The sequence below is a fragment of the Aspergillus oryzae genome, chromosome 6 (genome assembly GCF_000184455.2).
Source record: "Aspergillus oryzae RIB40 DNA, chromosome 6".
In the NCBI taxonomy this organism is placed as follows: Eukaryota; Fungi; Ascomycota; class Eurotiomycetes; order Eurotiales; family Aspergillaceae; genus Aspergillus; species Aspergillus oryzae.
The window spans coordinates 2,919,410-2,935,078 of NC_036440.1; the positions used below are offsets into that span (position 1 = coordinate 2,919,410).

Here is a 15,669-nt window from a genome sequence, read left to right on the forward strand (position 1 = left end):
GAGTGTTGAAGGATGACTCGTAAGGAGGCTGTCTACCGCGCAGGCCGACCGGGGGAAACGTTTGGAATGGAGACAAATGGTTATTGAGTAGTATACTAAACAGAGCAACGATAGGTCAGTAGGTGCGTGGCGATCAAAGAAGCAGGACGAGGGTGAGCGAGGGCGAACGAGACGAAATCATAGCTTTTCCAACGAAAGGAGAGAGGGAGAGGGAGTAGAGGAGCTATCATAGACAGATGGAAGCTACGATGGTGTCATGGCAGTTGCCTAGGTTCAAGATATGAACACTGGAAGAAGCAACAAACAAGTGGAGGAAAGAGACAATGCCAGAATGTCGGTGAATAGGAGGTCATCCATGAGCACGATGAGTTCGTTCAGAGTCCTTACCTGTTAAATGATCGTCCAACTGTTTGAAATGTCGCTGTATGACGTCTTTTGCTGTCTCGCCTCCTTTCCCCTTTTCGCACGAAGCGGGAATTGCTTTTTTATACAAGTGAAACAGTGAACCCGCAGCAAGAGAAAAAAAAAGCTAGGAGTAAAAAAGGGATTCAATGCCGAAAGAATCCACAATAAGAAACAAAATATATTCAATCAAAAAATGATGTTGGGACAGGCGATTGCCGGAGGAATAGCCTCTGAATCAAGAGGCCGAAGGAGAGATGAAGCTTGACGAATGGGGGGTTTGGGGGAAGGAAGCAGAGAGGGGAACCAAATAAGCGGATGGGAAAGCTGACCCAATTGCCATACAGGCCACACCACGGTCTGAAACCCCCAAAAAACTTCAACAGAACAACCTCGAGAATTTCCTGGATTTTTCTTTTTCTTCTTGTGCGATTTCTGACGTTATCGCTTGTTTGCCTTTTTTGGATTAAACACGTTTTCCTCACTGATGTGGAATGTACGGAAGAGATCGGGGTCTCTCCTAAATAGTCCAGAGACGAGGAAAAGGGGGGCAACTCAGTCTGAAGATCAGAAGCTGTTGAGTTGGTGTCTTTCTGTTATGAGGACGATACGTTCATCCCCTGATCGAAAGATTGATACAGTCAAGTAACCTCTATCTCGTAATGGACCAAAATGTACGAGGCAGAAGCACGAATTATCTGACCACGGAGAGGGAATGACACAGACAAATGATCTGATAGAATGGAAAGGTGAACAATAATTGACAGTCCTGAAGGAATGATCGGAGAAGTTGCTATCAGAGGAAAGAGGGAGGGGTTAAATCAAAGAAGAGAGAAGGAGGGAGATGAAGGGAAGAAGAGAGTAGAGGAGAAAGAAGATGAAGATTCACGAGAGAATGAAAGAAGATGGAGCTTAGTGTACGAGTTTCCTTAGTAGTTAGTGGTGGTGGTAATGGTATAATGGGAATCAATCAGACCAAGTGAACAATACCACCCATACAGTAGGTACACCCTATAGAAGTACCCCAAACGGTGATGTGGGGGAAAATACGACAAGACAAAAAAAAACAGCAAACCCGTTGAAGAGGTAATCAAAAACAAGCGTTCATCGTGCATCTCAGCTATATAAACAAATAGATTGCGTAAAATAGTTTTTATGGTTTATCTAGGTAAGAAGGGATTATTCTCTCTTTTCTGTCTGGTCTATTTGTTCACGATTCTCCATCATCACAATCGTTGGTTACGATGGATGATAAGGGTAGGAGGCAAAAGTAGAACTTGAGCTACCTGCTTTAGCTTGTCATGAAGTATTAAGACAAAGTTACCATAACTGCAATACCTAAGGTCTGTCCAATGGTTCAGAAGTGGTTGTATCTTGGTTCGCTCCTGTCGCTTTTTTCTTTTCTTTTCTTCTCCTCAGTCTCTTATAACAAAAACTGGAGGGATTTAATCTGTATCTATATACCCGAGGAAACATAGCACATGGGGAAATGAGAGAAGATTTAAGCATAACCATTCTCATCCTTCTAAAATTAAAATTCTCCCCTTGCAACGAGCCGCTTGGGTGCATCTTGCTTCCAAGTCAGGAGACCGTTGTATTACCTATTCATAGTAGGGTAGGGTACCTTGGGTGATCTCCGGTCTTTGCTCACTAACCTAAGAACAGTCTAGCAAGCCTGTATCGGGGTATTACCTTAGTACTCCGTACCGGCCTACCAGAAAGTTCATGCGGGTATAGTTTGTATCCAGTGGTATTGATAATCCTTCCCTACGCTGCGACCGGCCCAATAGTTGCCCTCTTTTTGGTTCCAAAAGACCCATAATAGCTGTTGGCGGGGCTCCGGATAAAACTGAGATTGGACAACTGCAGTATCCAGTGTGTGTTTTCGTTGTTCGTATTGTGAGAGACAGATTAATGTTCAATCTAACACCGAAACCTGAAGGCGAAGATGTCTCTGATCGGATGGCGAAAGTTCTTGGTCAACTGACCGAGCTCATGGCTTGACCTTTTGAAGCTTACTTTCTCCAATACGCTCGTGGTGTTCATGATGATGCAAAGGGCCCCATTCCCGCCCTTCAAACCGAGGAACGGGGGGCCGAACTAATGGACAATCATTCGAGTAGTCCAATGATGGTGACGATGAGGCTGTTGGTTTGAAATTGTTTGGCGATCTTCAGATCCTAACTTCTAAGGCTCCTTCACGCCGGCCTACGGCTACCCATACGGCCACTTGTGTATTTTCTCCCTTGCTGACTAATCATCATGTGGTTCATTCAAAAATTATGACTAAGTCACTTTTGATTTGACGAAGCATTCGACTGCAAACAAAGGTCGCGTACAGCTAATTCCATCGGAGACTTACCAAATCCCCCGTGAGGCTGTTCATTGACAGCTATTCCGTGGTCACACTCCTTTTCAGTCTCCGTACATCCTCATCCCGCATATCGCGGGAATATTTACCCCGATTTTTCATTCGTTTACTAGGATCTTCGTGTAGCGCACCGGCGACTTTCTCGAAGTTCGAGGCCTGTCCCATTTTGTTGGAAACACCGAACTAACCGCTTCGACTCCTTGCCATTGAGTGTTATTATAACTGTGTGAGTCTTGTCATACGAGACTGACGGCTCCATCAAAGGTGACGGTCTAAAAACTCGGAATATAAGTATTTCCGGTTGAGTCCAAAGTCATTGGATAACGAATTGCGGTTTCTTCTGGTCATTGTGTACAAGCTATGTTCTAAAACTTACATTGCACAATTGATTGGACATCATCTCTAGGGCATTCTTTTGGAGCCTCCCTTGACACTTCTGAACCTTTCCCTAGCCCTGACAAGCTGTTTCGGGATACACAACACTTTCGATAAAAGCTTTCCTATTACGTGCACAGTCTGCGATATGGGGCGCTTAAGCTACCCTCAAGAGCTGGACAGTCCGTCCCGGCAACTCGTGCTAGAGTTGGCTCGAGATCTAGAGCAACTCCGTGTTCACAATACTGAATTGAAGAAAGTCAAAGCATATGAACGCCGATCCTTCTACGAATCTCTTGATCGGATCGATAGTGAACTAGAAGCTCAACACAATGAAGCCCTCGATAAAGTTGCCAAACTACATGACCAAGTACTGGAAGAAGCCGAAGAAACTTTGCGAGTGCATCAGCGAGCGGTAGAGGAGGAGAATCGCCGCAAGGAAGAAGAAGCCCGCAAGGAGGCGGAGCGCATCGAGCGTGAGAAAGCGGAAAGGCTACGCCGTGAGCAGGAAGAAGCTGCACGCCGAGAGGCGGAGCGAAAGGCGGCAGAGGAAGCCAGAAAGAAGGCCGAAGCAGAGGCGGAAAGGCAACGACGGGCAGCGCAAGAGGAAAAGGAACGGAAAGAACAGGAGCGATTGGAGGAAGAGAACCGCAAACGTCAAGCAGAGGCACACAAGGCGGAGCAAGAAGCGGCAAGGCTGAAAGCTGAAGCTGCACAAAAATCACGGGAAGAGCAACAGAAGAAGGTCGGTGGGGCGCGTCTGACGGAGGAAGAGATCAATGTGCAAGCACGCTATGTCGAGCTCCACCAGCATCTCAAGAAATTTAGGCAATACCTGAAGGATGAAGGAAAATCCAACATGGTCGTCAAACAGAACATGGGTGACATGCGTCGATCGATCAAGAAATGTGTTGGCCAACTACGAGAAGGAAAGGGGACTAACAAGGGCCAGGTACGTGGGATTATTTTGTTTGTCAAAAAGAGAAAAGAAAAGAAAAGAAAAGTGCTTAGAGACTGGTTAGCTAACCAAAATATTCCTTCTAGCTTCAAGAAATTCGCGCGACCCTCGAGAAAGCTGCTTCTATCCCTGAACCATCTGTCGATATCCGACAATTCATGGCCTTTCCACCAGAGGACATTGCCAATTCTGATGACAACAAGGTGCCAGCTCTGTTGATCTACGCCCTGAATATATTCTCGAAATCTTTAATCTCGTCTCTGATCACGGAAGCCTCTATCAATCCCGGCCACGCAGAGCCAGTCGGCATCGTAGCTGCGCAGATCTTCTCCACGGACGCCTTTATCTATAAAGGTCATCATATGGTTGACATACTCTGGGCCAAATATCGTGTCGTCTGTCCGGCGCTCTGGGGATTCTACGGCAACGAAAAGACCGAAGCCGGTAGGCGTGCCTTAGGATGGTGGCGAGAAGCACCAGGAGGTCCTTTCATCAGTGAACAGGTCCATATGGACCGAATGACAGCTCTTGGTGCTGGGTTTGCGGCGCTCACCCTGCGCAATTTTGGAAAGACCCCACGGAAGAATCCATTTCCCAACCACATGTTTTGGCTTGCGATGCACAAAATTTTGATGATTCCCCCGAGCGAGATTCAGGAGACACACGTTATCCTGCTTTCGGCCATGCTCAAATCTTCTGCTGAAAGGATCGTCGGCTTCTTTGGTCATATCGGTCTGGCATTAATGAGGAAGGCCATAGTCGATCTACCAAGCAGCGTGCCTCGTCAGAGTATGGGCGTTAATCAACTGAAACTTCTGAAAGACCTATACAAGCGAGAGAAGAACATAATTATCTGAGAGAACTGTGGCCGGGTACAGTTCCTGTCGGCGCAGCGGATTCCGGCTAGTGACTTATCGCGAGTCGTCCATTTTCTTTAAACTCACCGAAGGACAAATGGAAGTGCGCGATAATAAATGTCGCACGATTAGTCGATAGGCACCGACATAACTCCGAAGCCGACCGAATCATCACCGCCAGACCTCCGGTTCAGGGCCTAAGTGAGGCTGATGGGAAACTGATAGATATGCGGTCAACGAAAAATAGTCGGATCTTCGTGTCTAGCCGGATTTCACGGTGTGAACGGTCATCACTGTTGCGTACGCTGACCAATTGAGGCGCTCTTCCCTGTCTTGTTCAGGATCTAGAAGCTGGGATTATGTGTAGCCTATTTAGCCATACCACCAATTCCCGCATGGCGCTCGAAGAGAGTGAACACGGGTTCTATTGTACAACATTAACGGTGACGGTGTTGGCAACCAAACCAAGCGGTCTCTTAATGACCGTTGTTATAAGGTTGAGTTTCGTGTACACGGCTTTCGGATCATGGCCGGTTTTCTTCGCTGTCGGGAATTATATTTAGTTTATCACCAGTTCCGATCGGCCCACCATCACGCAACTACGGGACTGCCGAGTCTATCATTCGTCCGCCAGCTGCACTAACTTGATATCGATACCGCGATACATATGGATGACATCCTGGTTTTTTACCTTGGAATGAATCATACGTTCACACATCAGATGCCGACCCTTGGTTCAGGGGCATCCTTGACAGCTATCACTGCATTAGCCTCGTCTTTATATATTCGGCACCTTCTCATCGACGAAAGTAATCTATAAGGGTAGAATAATAATGAACCATATACACTTCACCTATCATCATCCATCACTGCTAAGCAGTCTCAATTTTATATCTTTCAGTATAGATACGTGATCAGTCCTCTTCCATTGCATCATTCCACGCAAGCAATGGCTGCGTATCTCCCTTTAGAGATCATCCAGTCCATCCTTCTCCACCTCGATGTGGAAACATATGTTGCCGCACGGCAGGCATGTCGCTCCTGGCGATATGCGGCGTCGGCACCATACATGTTCAGGAAAGCTTTACAGCAAGTCCCGGTGTCATTGCCTCCAACGATAACCACCCTGACTCAAGATCAATGGACCACGTACTTGGCGCAGATCACCCGCTTGAATCTACTACATTGCCGACAGAATATTCAGAAGTCAGTGACCCAACGGGAACTTCCCCTGGAATGCTCCCCAACCACTGTGGTGGGCAGCTCAAGCGATGGACGGAAACTGGTGACCCTGAAAGGAGGGCGGGTGACCGTATACGAGCGTGCAAACCTGACGAGTCCATGGGAGTACTCACGCGGTATAACACTTTGCTCGCAGTGGACCTCTGTCGCCCGTGCCATGCTAGAAGGGGGGACCGCAGGCTGCATGTCCATCAATCAGCGATACGCAAAACAAAGTATCGCTGTCTCCTCTCAGGGGGACCTCATCGCGGTAGGGCTGGGGAGAACCATCCAAATATACAGCCTTCACAAGGATCAAAATCTTCTGTCTCCCGCAGAATATGTACTAGGCCAGGATAACTCATTGGCCAGCACCACACGAGGCCATTACGAGGACACGGACGGCGTCGTTGATACTCTAGAATTTGCCGACGACGACACTCTCCTTCGTGTCTCTATCCACAAAGAAACAACCATTCATCAACCCACCCGAGTGCGGTATTTGGGCTGCCCGGACCTTGCACACAGCCAACCCGACCTGAACTACTGGCGAGCAAACATCAACCGGATCTACCTCGACTCAGCAGCTTTATCAGTGGCGCTTGCAGGACAGGACGAATACCGACTGATCTTCCGAGGCCTACGACTCCTCCCCCCATCATTCCCCGCAACCCAGCAACAAGAACAAGAAGACCAGCAAACCTCACCTCCAACGCCACGCTACTTCGTCGCATCACTGCAGTCAGGCGTCATCCACAGCTACTGCATCGGCCTCGCCACCCCCCTCACATCCAACTCCGCCCAAACAGTGAAGGTACACCGACTCCTCCCATCCGCCTATTTCCGCCCCGGAGACGGCATCACAGGCAGCCGCACAGAAGAACTCCCACCACTCAACCCACCCCTCCCATCCAGCCGCTGCGATGAGCAACACATCACATACAACCTCCTAGACACAGTCCCGCGGTGGAACGCAGCCAACCTCCCATCCGCAACCTTCTCATCCCCCCTCCTATCCATCTCCACCGACCACAAAATCCTCGCCCTCTACGAACCAAGCGGCAACTACTCCCCTGCCATCGTCTCCGGAGGCTCGTTATACCTATACTGTCTTGAAAACTGCCACCCCGTATACCAACCGGGTCCACAGAGATTCAAACAGCCAACCCAGAAGACCTCCCTTCCCCATCAGCGGGCTACTGGCCCCGAGGACAAATCCAGCGTCGATGCCAGGTATCCGCCCCCGGATATCGTTCCCTCTTGGCCGTTCCTTCTTGACAAAGTGCCCGTTGATATTGACTCTCTTGAAGTGAAACGGCCAACTCATGATGATGGCGTTGTCAATTCGAAGAGTTGTGCATATACTGTGACCGCGCATTCGGGCGGACAGGTTCTGGAGTGGCGGATGAGTGCTTAGGATGTTACGAATTCCGCTTCCTTTGCTTTCTTTTTGCTTTCTTTTTCAGATAGATTGGTGTTTCAGGTTGTTTATATTTGATGGGATAGATCCGGACAAGATGTTGTCTTAATGAATACTTATATAAGTTATAATATGATAGATTAGGGAATGCTTACGGAAGGTCTGCAACCTCAATCTTGTGTGTCCCGTGCCAGAGAGAATGTATTACTGTATGTTCAATTAATTAATAATGGGTATCTACATACACTAACAGCCGAGGCTGGTAGCAAAATGGACCACATGGAGGGGAAAGCGTAAACAGATGCAGGAATATTGTAGGATGTGACACGCAAGGCAAACGTGTCACTATTCGGCAGATGGAAACGAGAGTGATGGGAGTGCTAAGATAACGAGCGAGAGGTCAAGTCCATTATAAACATTTGGAAGCCAAAGAATTGTACAAAAGATTGCCGCAAACTCATACAGATGGTATTGGTATCAGAGGAGGAAAGACAGAGACCAAAGTGGAAAAAGTGGTGTGGAAGTGAAAGAAAATGATCGTAATCCCACTGCCATTAGAAACAAGAGAAGCTTAATCGCAAATACACAAACGCAAAATATCAAAAGAGAGCAAGCTAGTATGCAGCATAATGTCACAGGTAAAAATACTGGGCTGGAAAAAAGAGCTAATCAGCTATCAGTCCAAAGTGAGAGATAGAAAAGAGATATAAACAATCTAAGATGCTATCTGCGGTCCAAATGGACCATCTCCGGTCTCTTTAGGTGACGCCGAGACGAGACCATCAGCCGTACTCTCGTTTTCTTCTGCCCAAGAGCCCTCTCCATAGTCGGTGGGCTCGGCATCATGGTCATAGCTTGACCTGCGCAGCAGAGGGGGAGTTCTTGGTAGTTCTTGCATTCTGCTCGCACGTGCTGACGTTTGTCTCGGGGTAGTATCATAGCCTCTGAGGGGGCGACTCTCTGATGGTTGTCTCCAACCTCTTGTAACAGGAGCAGTCGCATTTGGAGTGGCTTGTCTAGCGTTAGAACCAGGAGGTGTCAAAAGTCCGGATAGGAAAGCAGTTGCATTACTCGGCTTGGACGGTGTTTGTTCAGAGGTGCCGGTATTAGGGGTTTCTCTCCCCCTGCGCCAGTTGCCCCATGCGGCAGCGGCAGCGAGGGGTAGAGAGCGCGGTGATACAGTCAACTCGGAAAGGGAAGGAAAACTGGGGAAACTCTGTCCGGACGAAGCCCTCTCCTTTTCTTGCTGTTGCATTTGCAGATTGGCCTTCAAACGGATGGCGGCATCACGCACAGTGTTGTGATCAAACGATGGTTGTGACAAAGTCCTGATGATGTCCTGTAGATCGTCGATACGGACTCCAAGAAGTTCACGTAACCAGGTGATTTCTGTATCCTTCTCTTTGAGCTTATTCGGTGCATCCTTGTCGAAAGAAGCAACCTCTTGCTCCAGTTCCTCGATGCGGGTTTCGCGCTGCTGCAGTTGGTCCTGTAGGACAAGAATTGACTCACGTAAGGCCTGAGGAGAGATCTTCTCAGGGACCATAGTTCCCTCGCTGAATGACAACGATGGGGATGTAGAGTGTGCTGAAGACGAGGCCACAGGAGCTGCCTTCGCTGCCTGGGCTGCCTGAGCGGCTTCAGCGGCAGCACGAGCAGCGGACTGAGCAATTTCGAGCCTCTCTTCTAGATGATGAACACGATCCTGAAGGTGCTTAGCTTTATCTTCCGACAGTTCCAAGCGTTCCGTCAAATGAGATTCTGCGCGCTGTCTATCCTCAGATGCATTGTGCAAGGCGCGGGCATGGCGCTCGCGAAGATCATTGAGGATGCGCTCATGCAGCTTGCGCTGCTCTTCCATAGCAAGTTCATGGGTGTTCGCCATCGAGGCCACAGCACTGGCCTTAGTTTCATTGGCCTCCTCCAGCAGCATCTCGTAGCGTTGTTGTGCAGTATCACTATCGAGCCGGACACTATCCAGTTGACCCTGGAGACGCAGGATTTGTGCTTCTAGTTCCGCACGGACAATGTTGACCTGACTGTTAGCAGCCTCAACATCTGTCTCCAACGAAGATCTGGTACGCTGGATTTCAACTCTACTGCTCTCCCGTGCCTCGTTAAACTCGCGCTCAAAGCGAGCCGCCTTTATCTCTAGGTCGTGATTCTCAATTCTGAGGTTTGCCACTAGCTCTTCCAACCGGGCATTCTCTTGTTGAGACTGACCAAAGATAAACTTCAGCTTCGCCGCTTCTCGCTCCTGCTGTTCCAACTCACTGATGTCGACCTCAAGTTTCTCCCGAAGTTTCACTTCACGGTTGTAAGCAGCCTGGAGTTCGTTATACCTGGCTACATGCTCTTCTTGCCGTTTGCGCCAGGAGGCCTGGTCGCGAGTAATGTCCCGAGTCACGGTCGCCATTTCGTCTTGAAGGCGGTCGAATTTTTCGCTTAGATTTTGTCTTACACTCAATCCATCCTCGATCCGCGACTTCATATGATCGATAGTGACACGTAGATCCTTATTTTCAGTTTTCATTTCTTCGATCTGGGCCTTGGACTGTTCGCTCTCCTGCTTCCAGTGGTCACTAGAGAATCTGTATTCGTCCAAGGTCCCTTCGAGGGATATGTTCTTCGAAGAAATCTCGGCTAGAGTTAACTTGAGTTTGGCATGTTCTTGCTCAAGTGCATCGGACCTTGACTGGACCTGTTCGAAATAAGGAATCTTTTCTTCCTTGAACTGGAGCAGACGAGTTTCGGCAGATTCGGCAGCCTCGCTGTGGCGAGCAGCGTTGTCCTCAGAAACCTTTAGAAGGTGCTGAAGCTCTACAACAGAGTCCTGCGCTTCTCTACGCTTCTTGTATTCCTCCTCAGCACGCTCATCGCTTACCCTTAGCATTTCTTTCAGGCCATCAATTTGAAGCATGAGGCTATCAGCACCGATCTCCTCGGCCTCCGAGGCGCGAGGCTTCTGCTGGCTGAATTGGGCTGAGACAACCTCTTCAATCATTTCTCTCAGATCGGTCGTAGAGTCTTGAGAGAGTTTCTTCAGTGTCAAAGCCTGTAGGTCTGTAACACTTTGTTGAAGTTGGGCGAATTCGGAGTTGGCAGGCTTCTCTGCGGCATGCTGAGCGTCACGACTCGCCAATGCTTCTAGAACCACGTTCTTTAATTTGTCAAACTTTCGACCTCTTTGGCGAGCGGGGGATCTTTCTCTGTAGGACGCATCCTCCTCATATTCTTCTTCGTCGTCGGCATCGCTTTCCTCACCCTCGACAGAGGCACTCCATGACCATTTGTTCTGAGATCCTCCGAAGGTGATTGTGGAGATGGAGTTCTCAATAGCTATCAATGCACGCTCGAGAGGAGAGAGGCGCTCCTCAACAACCGAGCCCACAAGCTCATGAATGCGGCGATCAAAAAATCTGCTCCGGTTCGCTAGCTTCTCGTCTTCGCCCGATGAGATAACACTGTCCCAGTCACTGATGTGATCGTTTCGGCTAACCAACTGTCGGATGGGCGAGTGGATAGTGGAGGCGAAGTTCTTCGAGGGGGTAGCTGAGAACTGGGATTGGGCATCAAAGTCAAGTTTGGGCACATTCAATGCTTGGGACATCTGACCCCTTCCTGGACTGGGGCTTGGGGCTTCACTTCTGATCTCTGCGTGGACATGTCGCTTTTCTTTTGACGGCCCAAGAACCGATTCAGGGAATCGGTTTGTAGGATGAGGTGTGCTTAACCTCTCAATTCCTACATCCGAGTCTTCATTCAACTGTTCCATAACAGCATTCAGTTCCGCATCATCCATGGACTCCTCCTCAGACTCACGTCCTACGCCTCGTTCAGATTGAGGAGCGCCTGTTCTCAGCTCATCACCGGATGGATCGGTTCCTGATTGCGTCGGCTCAATTGGAACCACGTCTTCCTTGTGTGCAGCTGGTGAGCTTGCGACAGCATTCTGTGAAGCCATGATGTCACCTTTCTTGACAACGTCTTCAGGAGATGTCTTCGGCTGTTCGACCACAACGGGAATAAAATCAGGCACTGATGGTTTGAATTCGAATGGCTTTGCGTCTGCCGAAAGGACCGATCCGTTCAAACGAGTATCGGTAGTTTCCTCCATGGGTTGCTCTTTCTCTTTGGGAACAATGAAAGGGGTACCTGCCTCGACTGCTAGTGGTTGCTTTGGGTCTGTTTTCTCGTCACCAGCTTCTTCGGGCCCGGGCTGTGTTGTCGCCGCCTGGTTCTGTTCCAATGTATCTGCTCGTGCGTCTGCGCTCTCATCTTTCGTATCAGAAGGCATCCAGGTTGACGCTTCACTGACAGGAGTGTCCTTTCGCTCTTGGGGTTTGCGATCCTGGGCTGGAACGACTTCCCTCTCCACTGAATTGACACCGTCCTTATCAGGCGAAGTGTTCTCTTTGCCTCCTGCAGATACATGGGTTGTGTTAGATGACTGTGTTGCTTGTGCATTAATGTTTTCTGACAGCGCATGAGACACGCTAATCTGCGCTTCTCCATCAGGGCCCTCAAGACTACGGCGGGCACGTTTGTGGCGATCTGTAGGAGCGGCAGACCGACCATTTTCATTCTCTGCTGCCTCTTCGTTGTACTGATTAGCCTCGTTATCATCCGGGCGTACAATGGGAATAGCTTTCGACTTTTTGGTAAGCTTCTGCGCTTGGGACAAGTCGACATCATCAAAGATCTTAGTTCTGCCGCCTGATGACTGTTCAGGGTCTGCCGAGTAATGATTATTGGTTGGGTTGAAAACCGGGGCAGCGACATTGAAAGAGCCTGGCGTGAAGGAAGGAGCGGTCACATTGAAAGAACCTGCGGGCTGCTTGAAGCCCGCACCAGAGCCAAATGCAAACATAGGATGGCCCGCCGCCGGGAATTGGAAGGAATTATCCTGATATTGGAAGGCCTGTGAAGAAGGCGCTGTCGGGTCAAATTCCTTCGCATCAACATTCAAAGTAGAAGACGAAAGCTTCGAGCGGTGTCCGCCGCCGTATGACCCAGCGCTTGGTTTTGGTTCATGCCAAGGTATATGGTTCGCAAGCGGTCCATGAGGTGTACCGGAAAGACTGGGGTTAGTATCGATATCTGAGCCTTCCTGTGCGTTATCTCCAGGGTATGCTTCGCCGTAATATTGATGCACATGTTGAGGCAAATGTTGGATATCGTGGTTGGTATTCTCTGGTAGAGCCCACCGAGACTTTAATATATCCGAACTATTGAAACCGTGAGGTTCGCGGTCACCTTCATCCAATTGTCTATTTATCGACTCCTCCAAGTGGTATTCAGACTGCGCATATTGGTCAAGGCCTTTCTGAAGTGTCTCGCTCAGATTGTGACCACGACTATGGCCACGAGGCGTGGGGTGGGCGATCTCAACAGTCGAAGCATGGAAGTTATCCGGGTTTTCGGTAGGGGTGCGTATAGGACGCAGTAGCTGGCCTTCCGTCATGTTATCCTGCATGTCATAACCCATATTATCGCCGAATGTTTCTTTCGGTAGTCCAGATTGTTCGTTCAGGCCGGGGTGGAACGCATTCTGTTCATTCAACGGAGAGACTGGTGATAATATAGAGGTTAAGTTTGGCAGTGTGCCAGCAAGAGTAGACGCCGCGCCTGCTTGGCGTGCATTGAAGAAACTCTGGGGGGTCAAAGAACCCTGTGCAGGAGGTGTAGGTTGGAAAGGAATATGATATCCAGGAAGAAGGTTCTGATCCACCCCCAGAAAGGGTGTTTGTACACCGAACTGTGAAGCAGGAGAAGTCAAAGAACCCATACCATTGCGGGCATTTGTGGATTGACTCAACTGGGGAGAGAACGGGTGAGACAGCGACAGTGGGTTACTAGCCGCAGACGCCGTGGGTATTGGTGGTGAGGAAACAAGACCAGGGAAGGGTGCCATCTGGCTCATGGCGGCCGATGCAGGTGAAACTGACGGTTGTACTTCATCATCACCCAAAAATACACCCAGAGCTCGTAACTTCTCTTCCTGAAGGAAGTTTACATATGCATCCCATACGGCTTTATTGGGAAAGCAAACGGTATAGCTCCGGGAATTCCATTCTTCTTGGACTTCAGTAGCATCGGGCCAGGTGGGACGACTAAGTCCGCCCAATTCTGTATTCAAATAATCCTCTGATGCACCGACGCTAAATCCGCGCACGTCATAACCTTTCTCCTCCCATGATTTTAGGCGCCTGTTGACATCTTCGACAGTCAATAACCGGTGCCCAGACTCCTCGCTGCCTCGCTTATCTTCCGGTGGAAGCCCGACGAAGCATGCTTTTCCGCGCCAAGCAACTTTTTTTCTAATTCGTTGTGCAGGCTTGTCTGAAACTGGCGTCTTCACAGCTTTGGCTTCCGCGTTTGTCGTGTTTTCCATAGCTAAAGGGTTTTCGTTCAATGCATCTGCTGGGGGAGGAGGAAGTGGCTTTTCAACTGAAGGCAGCGCCTTGGCTCCCGGTTCAGTGGGGAGCTGTACCTCCTTGGTATCCGCCATAGTGATGGTTTGGGGATCTTTGTCGTATGCGAAACCCCAGAAGTCTTCCTGTCGTAGTGTCTCCGCTCTTCTGTGTAAATATTCCTTAGTTCTCTGACGAGCGGCACTACCTTCTCCGTTACCAGTTCCTGCTCCTCGGTTCGCAAAGTCGGCCAATGTCGGAGTTCTAAGTAAGTCTTCTTCGCGCTTATCTTGTTCGAAACCAAGCCAGTCGTCAGAGAGGTCGTCTGCGAAATGATTTTGAGCTGTAAAAAACGATGGGGCCTCGCTGCCAGAGTCGTCGCTCAGCCAGTTGCTGCGTTCGGTCCTTGGCTGGCCGGAGAGATATTGGTTGATCCAATCCTGTGTGAAATCTTTGATCGACTTCCCTCCTCTTCTGCCAAATATATCTCTTCCTGGAGAGCGGTTGCGAATACTGTCGTGCAGATGGGTAGTCGGCTCTTCGGGGGCGGACGTTAAGACCAATTCGGGGTTATTCGTTTCGGACCCGTTGTAAATACCACTGCGCATCGAAGTCGGGGAGCTATCCCTAGAGCCTCGGCCGATTCCAGCGTGCTGACTCAATGACCACGAGAGTCTCCGAGGGCTAGGTGCAGCATACGGGGAGCCCCAGGCTGTCGTATAGTAGATGCTGCTTTCAGCTTTTCTGTTCTCTGGGGACGAAGTGGACGAATCCCAAGCAGCCCGGTACTTCGGCAACGTGGGGAGGGTGGACGGCGGATTTGAAGTTATGCTGGTCCCTTTAAAAGAGTTCCGACGGCCAGGAGAACCAGTGGTCGAGAGACTCGACGCACCTGGCGATGTGAAGGACGATGTCAATGGAGCAGCCAAAAGAGAATCGTCACGCAGGCGGGAGGTATCGATGGAGTGCAACGGCGGAGAATGCGCCGAATTGGCGAAAGATACGGACGGGTCTAGATCTAGAGGCATTGAACATTTGAGATTTTAGTTCCTGATGCAGTGCTATTGGTGAAATAGGAAAGGACGGCAAGAAAGTTGATTGAAACTGTCCATAAAAGGGACTCGAAGGATATAGCCATAGGACCACATGCACAAACACACACCTTCCGTGTCGACTGCAGCAGCAAGCACTTGCTTGCTGCTCTCCTTATCGCCCAGAATGTTGAAGCATGGAAATTAAACGACCGAGTCCGAATCCACCTCGCAGATTACCTCCGATCGGCACACGTAAGAGGGCAACGAGGGGAGTTGCAGGTTGAGGCCGAACTGCGACGGTGAGACGTGTTTTGGGGTAGAGCGAGAGGATCCTCTTCAGGGGGTTAAAAAGAAGGAATGAATAACAGATCACAGGAACCTAGGGTATGCGAAATAATTCGACATGGCGCATACACGAAGGACTCTGTTGGATCGAAATTGGACTATGAAAAGAACGAAATCGGAACTAAGGGGAAGAAGGATGAAAGACGAGAGAGATAATAATCAGTTCGCTCGGTCTTTTTTTTTTTTTTCTTTTGGTTCTAATCTTTGGACTCAGACCATGACACGATCAGCCAAAAGAACTAAACTTCCCCGTTCAGACTTAAGCGGCCGAGG

At 49.4% G+C, this 15,669-nt stretch overlaps 3 protein-coding genes across 3 annotated transcripts; 2 read left to right on the forward strand and 1 right to left on the reverse strand.

Moving 5' to 3' along the window:
- Nucleotides 1-3,296: 3,296 nt before the first annotated feature.
- On the forward strand, nucleotides 3,297-4,963 carry AO090038000282 (putative RNA export mediator Gle1; the record flags this gene model as incomplete). The annotated part of the gene is made up of 2 exons (XM_001825172.1): nucleotides 3,297-4,100; nucleotides 4,193-4,963. The coding sequence occupies 2 exons, from the start codon at nucleotides 3,297-3,299 to the stop codon at nucleotides 4,961-4,963; spliced, it is 1,575 nt and encodes a 524-aa protein (XP_001825224.1).
- Nucleotides 4,964-5,912: 949 nt separating this feature from the next.
- Nucleotides 5,913-7,601, forward strand: AO090038000281 (F-box protein; the record flags this gene model as incomplete). Its single annotated transcript, XM_001825171.3, has 1 exon — nucleotides 5,913-7,601. One exon carries the CDS (start codon nucleotides 5,913-5,915, stop codon nucleotides 7,599-7,601), a length of 1,689 nt encoding a protein of 562 aa, XP_001825223.1.
- A 718-nt stretch (nucleotides 7,602-8,319) lies between these two features.
- AO090038000280 (putative myosin class II heavy chain (MHC)) lies at nucleotides 8,320-15,045 on the reverse strand (the record flags this gene model as incomplete). Its single annotated transcript, XM_001825170.1, has 1 exon — nucleotides 8,320-15,045. The coding sequence occupies one exon, from the start codon at nucleotides 15,043-15,045 to the stop codon at nucleotides 8,320-8,322; it is 6,726 nt and encodes a 2,241-aa protein (XP_001825222.1).
- Nucleotides 15,046-15,669: the final 624 nt, after the last annotated feature.